The sequence below is a fragment of the Monopterus albus genome, unplaced genomic scaffold (assembly GCF_001952655.1).
Source record: "Monopterus albus unplaced genomic scaffold, M_albus_1.0 scaffold320.1, whole genome shotgun sequence".
NCBI classification, from domain to species: domain Eukaryota; kingdom Metazoa; phylum Chordata; class Actinopteri; order Synbranchiformes; family Synbranchidae; genus Monopterus; species Monopterus albus.
The window spans coordinates 415,113-425,756 of record NW_018128200.1 but is presented as its reverse complement, the minus strand read 5'-3'; the positions used below and the strand labels follow the sequence as shown (position 1 = coordinate 425,756).

At 42.8% G+C, this 10,644-nt stretch overlaps 1 protein-coding gene across 4 annotated transcripts in view; it reads left to right on the top strand.

Moving 5' to 3' along the window:
• Nucleotides 1-10,644, top strand: part of thada (THADA armadillo repeat containing) — a 216,528-nt gene that overhangs the window by 156,246 nt on the left and 49,638 nt on the right. For 2 of the 4 annotated variants that reach the window (XM_020624135.1, XM_020624136.1), the window contains exons 32-33: nt 5,503-5,873; nt 9,708-9,832. In XM_020624135.1, coding sequence (XP_020479791.1) covers nt 5,503-5,873; nt 9,708-9,832 — 496 coding nt within the window. Of the gene's footprint in view, nt 1-5,502; nt 5,874-6,749; nt 6,873-6,905; nt 6,995-9,707; nt 9,833-10,644 lie in introns of those variants that run through there. The other 2 variants (XR_002276928.1, XM_020624137.1) reach the window with 2 other exon arrangements.

The following is a 10,644-nucleotide window of genomic DNA, read 5'->3' as shown; positions in this document are numbered from 1 at the left end:
CTGTTTTAGCAATTGATTTCAGGCATTATCAGGACGATCTTTTAGCTTTTATTAGCATCCACACGCATTTTTGACAGGAAATGCATTTCTCTAGTTATGTGGTGTTGTGCGTTTCCCACCAAAGGTGCCAGAATGGTGGCCATGTGTTTGGCTATGTTGTATGTCACAGACTTAATACTGCTGACAATTGGTCTTAGTGGGGCTCCTTCCTTGTGTGTTTTGGGTCGGCCATAAATGCAAGGGATGGCTTTCCCAGGGTGTAGTCCAGGCATGGGCAAACTATGGCCCGTTGGGTTTTTTAATCCGGCCCGCCGAACTTGTCCATTTTATTATTTATTTATTAATTAATTCCAAGCATGTAATAAAAGAGAAAAAGAAAAAAAAGGAAATCAACATGTAACACAAAACAACCAAACCAAACCAATTACCATATAACCAAACCAATTACCATATAATTGACCCCTTTTGTAAAAATGAGCAGACCAAAGAAAAGAAAAGTGGACAGTGAGTGCCGAGTGTTTAATGAGGAGTGGACAACAGCTACTGCTCAGAGGTTGATGGCTAATTAACTGACTCAGCAAAATGTTTTTACTGACAAACTGCAATTCAAGAATCAAGTACCAAGGCAAGTTTTATGCTGGCATTCAAATTAGCAAAGGCTAGTAAGCCTTTCTCCAAAGGCCAGTTTTTGAAAGAATGCATGGTAGAGACAGCAGGTCTCTTGTGGAAGGAAGTTTGAAAAAAATCAGTTAATCACACAGGACAGTGACTCACCATGTGGAATTGATTGACGAAGATATATCCAGCGAGTTAAACAAAAAGGCGGAGTCCTTTAAGTTTTATTCACTAACACTGGATGAAAGTAATGGCAGAAAAGACACTGCCCAGCTCCTAATTTTTATACGAGGGATTAACGACAGTTTTGAGATAACAGAGGAGTTTTTGGCCATGGAGTCCCTGAAAGGGAATACGCAAGGAAGAGGACTTATATGACCGGGTTTCTGCTGTCATCAGGAAAATGAAGCTACCTTGGAGTGAACTTGCCAATGTCACCACAGATGGATCGCCAAATTTAACTGGAAAAAACATTGGGCTGCTGAAAAGAATCCAGGATAAAGTGAAAGAGGAAAACTCTGACTAGGATGTTATTTTCCTTCACTGCATCATTCATCAGGAATCTCTGTGTAAGTCTGTATTGCAGCTTAATCATGTTGTGAATCCAGTCATAAAACCTGTTAACTTTATATGAGCAAGGGGACTTCAGCACCGTCAGTTTATTACATTCCTGGAGGAAACTGATGCAGATCACCAGGACTTACTTTACCACTCTCATGTCCGCTGGTTAAGTTTGGGCAAAGTGTTTCAACAAGTGTTAGAGCTCAAAGAGGAGATTAGCACATTTTTGGAGTTAATGGGGAAATCCAACGAATTTCCTGAGCTGAGCGACGAGAACTGGCTTTGTGACTTTGCGTTTGCTGTGGACATTTTTTCACACATGAATGAGCTGAACGTGAAGCTACAGAGGAAAGATCAGTTTGTGCACGGCATGTACACAAATGTGAGAGCCTTCAAATTCAAGCTGACTTTATTCTCCAGACAAATTTCAAACAAATCTTTCGCTCATTTTGCCACACTGGCCATGCAGAAAGAGGCCACCCGAAACATGAAGAAATACAACAAATCACAGGGTGACCTGCACAGAGAATTCTGCCGTCGGTTCTCAGATTGACAAGTCACTTCAGCTGGTGTTCCTGTCCCCTGTCACAAGACCCTGAAACAGCACCACAGGAGATGCAATTGAAACTAATCGATCTTCAGTCTCTGTTTTAAAGAAGAAGTTCAACTATGCTTCACTTAATGAAGCCATGTTTCCAATCCTCAGGAGGACAGCACAGAAGATGCTGGTGTTGTTTGGCTCGACCTATGTGCGTGAGCAGACGTTCAGCATCATGAACATCAACAAAGTCAGTCACAGATCCTTGTTAACTGACCAACACCTCAGATCTATCCTGAGAATAGCCCCAACAAAACTAACTCCAGACTTTGATGCACTGGCTAAAAAGGGAGAACAACAGCACTGTTCCACTAACTGAAGGTTTAATTCTCTACTGTGTTATGAAAATAATGCATTTGCAGAATAATTTGTACAATAAGCCTTGCATATTCATGTTTAGCTACCTGTTAAAGGCCAAAACATTTTGTGTAATGGCTTTTATATGTAATTTATATTAGTTCACACAAACACTCCATCCTTCTGCTCCCGGCCCGGCCCCGCTGTCAAATTTTAGAACCCATTGTGGCCTGCGAGTCAAAAAGTTTGCCCACCCCTGGTGTAGTCTATAGTCGCTGGTCAATAACTCCCTCCTTCTCCAGCTTCTGTAAACAGTCTATAACCTTCTTCTTGTAGTCACTGGTGGGGTCCCTCTTCAGTGCTTCATAGATGGTGGTGTCACTGAGGAGATTAGAAACTCTGGTCTGATAGTTGGCTGAGTTATGGACTACTGTACATTTGCCTTTGTCTGCCGGAATGATTGTGATGGTTTCATCCTTCGCCAAGGCACTCTTTTCCTCAGGGGGGAAACTCCAATGACTCAGTTGTTGGAGGACATTGTTATAATAATAATAATAGTTTATTTATATAGCACTTTACAACTCCAAAGGAGCACAGAGTGCTTCACAACAGAACATGTATATGCTAATAAAAACACTACTAAAACAAGACCTAAACAGAATAAAACACAAATTTTAAAAAGAGAAGGAGTAAAAATCTTCCATATCAGGACACAAACAGCGTAAAACAACAAGTTAAAAGATGGGTTAAGACTGGAACGGGTTAGGCACCAAAGGCCTGTCTAAAAAGATGGGTTTTTAGAGTTGACCTAAAGGCCGCTAGCTCAGTTATGGACCGTAGCTCTGGCGGTAGGGAGTTCCAGAGCCTGGGGCCATATACAGCAAAGGAGCAATCACCCCATTTTTTGTGTCTTGACCAAGGGACAACCAGGGACAGATGCTCTGAGGAGCGCAGAGCTCAGAGCTCTGTGTGAAGCATAGAAAGAGAGAAGATCTGACAGGTATGGAGGAGCGAGGCCATTCATGGACTTAAATACAAATAGTAGCACTTTGAAGTCAACTCTAGACTGTATTGGCAACCAGTGTAGCGAGTGAAGCACAGGGGTGATGTGGGCATATCTGGGGGTGTTCGACAACAGTCGAGCCGCAGCGTTCTGAACCAGCTGAAGCATAGGAAGAAGCAATTGAGAGATTCCGACATAGAGGGCATTACAGTAGTCCAGCCGCGAGGTGATGAAAGCATGGGTAGCTTTTTCTAAATCTGTGTGCGATAAGAAAGGCTTCACCTTTGTTAAGAGTCTCAGGTGAAAAAACTGGTTTTAACCACGCATCTGACCTGCTTATCAAAATTAAAGCCGCTGTCAAATATCACTCCAAGATTTTTCACGGTATAGGTGAATGAAGGTGCTAACACTGAAACACCTAGACTGGATACAACAGCAGCTGAATCTGGGCTAAAGACCATGTACTCCATCTTACTCTGTCACGGATACAGTGGGGTAAGTGCATTAGAATCGTCTAGTATCAGCAGCACATAGATCTGAATGTCATCTGCATAAAAATGAAAATGAACATTATGCCTTGATATGATTGAACCAAGTGGTTACATATATAAAGAAAAAAGTAGCAGGGCCAGAATTGAGCCTTGAGGAACACCTGAGGTGAGAAGGGCTGTACAGGGTGGAGGAGAAATCGCTCATGCCAGAGAAGGTCCTATTGGTCAGGAAAGAGGTAAACCACTTTAGAACCGTGCCTCTCAGGCCAACATGGTGTTCCAACTGGGAGAGCAAAACTGCATGGTCAGCTGTGCCAAAGGCTGCCGATAAATCTAGAAGAGCTAGAATAACGGGGCGCTTGGCATCAAGGGCCATAGTAACATCATTATGGACCTTCAACAACAGGATTTATAACAGAATTGATGGTATTGAAAAGAACTCTGGGACAGTGACTGTTTTTCAAGATAATATTAGACAGATATTGGGTTTTAGCATCTTTTACAGCTTTCTGATAAGAGACCAGGCTGTCCCTTAAAATGTTCAGAGAGATGTGCAGGCCATCCTTTCTCCATTTACACTCCACCTGTCTGCAGCGTCTCCACAAGGCACGGGTAGTGTCATTTAACCATGGGTCAGGAGTATTTCTTGCTCTCATCCCTCTAAAGGGAGCGATGGAATCCAAAATCCGAGAGCACATAGAGTCAAATGAAGAGAGAAAGACATCGGGACACGTGGGAGGGTTAAGAGCTTCTGCTGAGTAAAAATCGGAGGCCAAGAAAGCAGCAGCAAAGTTGGGAGCCATTAAGGGAATAATAATTCCTGCGGCGCTGGTGTAGGGCCATGGGTCTGGATGCACTTGATGGTGCCAGGACTTCAAAATTGATGGAGTGGTCAGAGATGGCCGACTTTGATACATCCCCAATACAGACGTTGATGGGTGGGGCATAGTACTGACTGGGTAAGGAGGGTCGACGTCTAAGCCGACCAGTCGAAGGAAGCAATAGTTATAGCTCAGAGTCCAGCTAGAGTCACAGTTGCCATGCTCCAGGAGGTGCTCAGTCCACATTGGTGAGTTCAGGCAAGTTTTCAACTTAACATGAAGTCCCACTCTCCTGCCGCGTCGCCTCCGATGAGATCTGCTCGGGAAAGGGCAGGCAGAGCGTTGAAGGAAAGGCGGTATGGACACCAGCGGAGGTGGTGGTAGCTTCGATTGATAGCCTTGGCGGAAACTAGGACAACTAAACATTGAGTTACGTAGTTCTAAGAGAGTCAGGTGATCATATACCAGCACAGAAAATACTAAGGCAGCATCAAATATAACAAAACAAAACAAGCATAGGAGGAACAAGCAGCCGGCCAGATACAGCGGCGCCATCTTGTTCAGTGTTCCCACTTCCAAATGGCTGTTTTGGCCACTGTTGGCCGACGAGGGACTGAAACACCACTCAGTAGGATAAATACCTCCTGCTCACCACCATTCAGGCAGAACTGATGAAGCCTCTAGTCATACACACAAGCTTCCCCCTATGGACAGACACAGAACACTGGACCTCACACCTCTTCCCTAAAGGCTGAGATTTGCACTGAGCTGCACCTTATAATGTTACTACATTCTTGCTGTAACATGCTGCTGACCTGATTAGGTCCCATACATCCCTTTTTATTTGTTCATATTTTTATATTGACTTATACAATTGTGTGTTATGTAAATAATTTTAAGCTGAGAGCTGCCGGAAAAAATTTTGTTGTGCTTTGCATAATGACAATAAAGATTCTTGACTCTTGGATGAGAGGTGAAGCATCTTCTACCTAAAACTATGTCCAGATGCCTTCTTCTAAGTTTTTTCAGCACACTTGTAATAATAACAATGTATCCTGTACTGTATATAATGACCCTAAGTGTCCTAATCCTATGTTGTCATCATATGTTTGTCAGATTCAGAGGTCAGTGAGCTCCGTCAGAACGTTCTACCCGTCCTGACATCCTCAGATCTGTTCACCTCCGACACTTCTGCTGCCACACTGGCACCCGGCAGCACCCAGTTCCTGCTCAGTTTGGCCCGGGTGGCCCTCAGTGCTAGTGTGGAGATCCCTGAACTCTGGGGGGACCCTCAACTGTCAAACCGGCTCCTGCAGTGTCTACTGCAGTGCCCACTGTACGAGGTGAGGGAGCTGTCAGTGAATGGGGTTCTGAGGAGACTGGAAGAGGAGGAAAAGAGGAGGAGGCCTCAGTGGTTGGATGAGCCCACCCTGTCTAACCTGATCAGGCTGGCTTTTCATGAGAAACACCCCCAGTGTTTGGCCAAGGTGGGATCACACACACATACACACAAAAATGTTACAGGAGGTACAATTGTTTGTTTGTTTGAGACCTTGTATGCCTGGTTGGACTATACTGTTGGTGTCTTTGTATAAGCTCCCTGTGTGAGTCTGTGACAGGCCATAATCTCAAAGTACTGTCATCACACAGAGGAACTCCTAAAAAAAAATATGTTTTTCTTATTCCCCACACTGAACCACAGTCCATCTTGCAGAGGATTGCGTGAGAGGCTAATCAGCCACAGGGGGGCATCGCCAAGCACAATGGCAGTGAGCTGACACTCACTTGCTTCACTTACTCACACACTCTCATGAGAGATTTAGTAGACTGTCACTTTAACAGGTTTTGGAGGGACAAATGTCGCCCAAATTTTGTTTAGGGACAGAAGGTAATGACCTTTCAGTGTGTTCATAAAGGCAGTCAGCAGACCTGCTTTGTCCTTCTCTGTTTCCTGCTGTTAACACTCCTTCAGAGCTTACACGACTAAACATTGCAGGGACTGACTGTATGTGAGTTTCCACACTGCTCCAGACTGGTGTGTGTTTAATACTGTAATTTTCGGACTATAAGCCGTACCTACTAAATGTAAGGCGAAAAAACATGTTGTACATAGCGCAGGTGTCCACATTGTAACATGAGATATTTCGACAGCCAGATTGATCGCCTGTAACTTTAAGTGGCATCATATGCATTTTGTCGTGTGTTGTCCATGATGAGGGTGTGTGCATGAAGCGACAAAAGTAGCGGCTTATAGTCCGGAAAGTACGGTAAGTGTTGAGTTTCAGCTTGTCTTGTTGTATGTGTTTGTACATTTTTTGCCATGCACTGCTTTATAGGCCAGCTGTTAATATTTAAAGTGTCAGCCCCATTAATTGGAGCCTCCCCTGGGCCAAGGATGGGCCAAGGACACGCCAACCCAACGAGCCAGTTGCCATAACTCGCACTGGAATCCACTGAAGCAAGCATTGTGCCTGGTGTCTACCAGACATAGTGCTTGGAGTTAATTTTTGTCTCATCAGACTAGGTTACTCGGTTTGGCCAGCTAGCCGACTCCAGGCAAGTCTTGGTGGTCCCAGACTTCATCCATTTCACATTATTATATATACAGGTATGTGCTTTTCTAAACTATGTTTGACCAATTCAGTTTGGTGGACTCCAGCCAAGTTCTAGACATTGCTCATGGATAATTAAGTCAAACAGGATACACCTGACCTCAATTTGCAGTGTCACAGGACAGGTCTGAATACTTTACTATATGAGAATGTTTAATTTTTGATAGCTTTAAATACATTTTAAATAAATGTAAATGTTTATGCTCTGTCCTTATGTTTAGATTGCTGGGCAAAAAGGCAAATGTATCCATTTAAAATGAAATCTACTCCACAAAGTGTGCAAAAGTGGTCAGAATACAGTACTCTCTGAAGCCTCTATAAATGGATATTAGATGATTCACATAAGACAGTGGTGAATAGAAGAAACAAATGCAAAACTCAAATTCAGCACTGTTTTATGGGTTTTTACCTTCACTCTAAATTTCAGTGTCTCTTTCTGCTTATTAGAGCTGTCACAGATGCAATCCCATCGGTCCTTGTCAACAGCAATTAAAATAAAGGTATTTTTGAGATGATTTGGCTAAAATGAGTTATACGAGTATTTTATCTCAGTCCTAATATTCTTGAATTGGATGTTTGCCAACAGTCAGGTGTGATGCGTTTCCTGTAACTGTGCCCAAATGTCTGTTACAACTGTGTGTGGCGATTGTTCGGAGCATGTTGGGAGATGTTTAATTAACTGTACTGTTGCTGTGCCTGTCAAGCTTTTCAATTTGCAGCAAATGTTGACTACAGTTTACAATGATGTGTCACACATTCACCAAAATTAGTCTAAAAACTCAAAATTCTTACATTTTGAAAGAGTAGGTTCTTGATTTCAAACAGATTTACTCTACGTGAGATTCTTATTTCTAGCTGACTGTCAATTTGGCATCAGCTATAGTTGGCTAACTAATTCAGCAAAAGTTGGAGCTCCACGGTTGGAAAATACTACTGTATATTTGAATGATATTTGTATGAATTCAGAATTCATCTCAATCAAAGGTTTGGACTCATTAAAACAAGATTAAAAATGTAATAAATATGCATTTGTCAGCTACACATGATATTGTGCTAAAATTGACCGTTAGCTAAGCCCAAGACCCATAATGCTGCTTCTGACTGTCAAACTTACAGTCGTACATTAACATTTAAAATGATAACAGTGGCATTTGTACCACAACGAAATTTTTAAACAGCAGGTCCTTGATTGTGGCAACAAATAACAACTGTTGCTGGAAGAGTATAATCTAGTTATAGCTTAGCTATAACTAGCTGGCAAATTAAGGTAAAGTTAGCTCCATGAGTTAAAAATACTGTCTGAAGATGACTCTTTAATGTTTACAGCTGATTACCATTTTGATAATTTTCAAAAGTTGTGCACTTTATGGCTACATAAATGATACTGTGATAAAATATTGACTGACATTGTTGTTTTTTAAGGGGTGTTGTGGATATTGTGTTAAGCACTTTGGTCAGCTTCGGCTGTGTTAAATGTGCTATATAAATAAAGTTGATGATAATGATCCACAGAGCCACACCACTAGTGTGGCTAAAAATAAGTTGGACTGCATTGGAAATACGTTTCTCATTCTTGAGATATTTGTAATTATGTTAATGTGGTTTTAAAGGATTTTTTTCTATATACTTGTACTATTTATGGAACTACTTGTTGTGTGTTTTCAATGGACCCTGACGAAGGCTTTATCCCAAAATGCATTGGTCTTTATCTTTGCACTAAAGTTACTTGGAACACTGCAAGTGTTGCCAAACTTTTTGGTTTCTACTTTGTTTTCCTAAGTTTTTGCACCTTGACAGTGGATGAAGTTGCACCAGTAATTTCTGCTGTATCAGAGTCAGTCAGAGCAACAGAAAATTAGAAATGCACTGTACATAAATTTCCCCACTGTGGGATCAATAAAGTACCTACCTACCTACTGTCACCCACACAGATGTTTACATCCAAGACACTGCATGCACCCACTTGCTCTGCTCTCCACCCGCACAGATCCTGTTAAGCTTAAGCAAGTTTCATTTTAAAGCTCTAATAACTGATTATGGCCTTGAAAGAAATAATAATCATCGCGATATGCAGGAGGAATGTCACTGTGTTCTCAGCTGGATGTGTGTTAACAGGGCCTCACGCAGTAGAAAACAAGTCTTTTCCTCCTTTGACTCAGTCAGCTGCCTCCCTCTCTGGAGGAGTGACCAGACAGGAAAAACAGCATGGGAAAAGATGGAGTGGGGGGAGAAGCTGCGAGAAGTGATGGCCACAGAAAATCAAGTTTAGGAGCTTATGCTGAATGATACTTAGGGTAGACACAGAACAGGTTACTCCCTGATGCAAATAAGGAGAAAAACTGAAACCTGAATATTCCTTTAGTCACATGCTTCTTTTTGTGAACATCCATATACACGCATGTATTTGCGTGTCATACATATGTGTGAGGGAGAGCAAAGCAGCTGCATATACTCATGGTTAGGGTGGAGTGTGTGTAGGGAGAATCTGACCGGTGTGGTAAAAATACCCTTGGGACAACTTTCCAGCTGTACTGCACAAAAGACACCAAAGCTGTGATGATGGATGGCCTTGGGCAACTTCCCTCGCCAGTAGCTCTGGCTAGGGCAGAGAACTGAGGGTGAACAGGAATGACTACATCAGTATCCTGTATATAATCTTTTACTCCTCTAACATTCTCCTTTTCTCTGCCTCCTCTTTCATCATCTCAGGTTCTTCGGGTGCTGTGTGTGTTAGGCTCCAGTGGTGAGCTTCTGTGGAGGCATGGTACTAAGGTTTTGTCCCAGGAGGAGGTCCTGCAGCATCTCATCACTCTGGCTCAAAGTTGTGTTCACAGGTCAGCAAATACACATTCATACCCCTAAGCTGAAAAAACTTAGAAAAAATGAACTGGACTAGATTTCTAGGTCGAAGGCATTTCACCTCTCATCCAAGAGGCTTCATCAGTTCTGACTGACTGGTGTTGAGCCAGAGATATTTATCCCCCTCGGTGTGGTTTCAGTCCCTTAACGACTGAGTCGTTATAGCCCAGTATCTGTGAGAGTCGTTACCTGTCTTTGAAACCTCCCCTGTCGACTGACGCCTATTGTCCTGGTGGGCATGTTTGGGCAGAGATCTCAAAACAGGATTGTAGATAGAAGACAAGTTGTGTCTTAGTCCACCACCCCTATTTAGTGAGGGGTGTTCTATTTTTACAAAAATAGCTTCCTTAACTCCTCTCTCAAACTAGCGATGTTCTCTGGAGAGGATCTGGACTTCACTGTCCTCAAAAGAATGTCCTTTGTCCCTCAGGTGGAGGTGGACTGCTGACTCTGGTCCACTGGAGTTGGCCCTCCTGTGTTGGGCCATGCGTTTGTGAAGCGGATGCTTAGTTTCACCAATGTACAAGTCGTTACACTCCTGACTACACTTAATTGCATACAACACATTACTCTGTTTATGTCTGGGTGTTTTGTCCTTCGGGTGGACCAGTCTCTGCCGCAGGGTGTTCCCTGGTTTAAAGTTAACTGGGACATTGTGGTTGTGAAATATCCTTTTTAGCTTCTCCGATAAACCAGCCACATAAGGGATGATGGTGTTATCCCCTGTTGCATCGGTTCTTTTTACCATTGCTAACTAAGAGACGAGGCAGACCCAGTAACTTCAAAA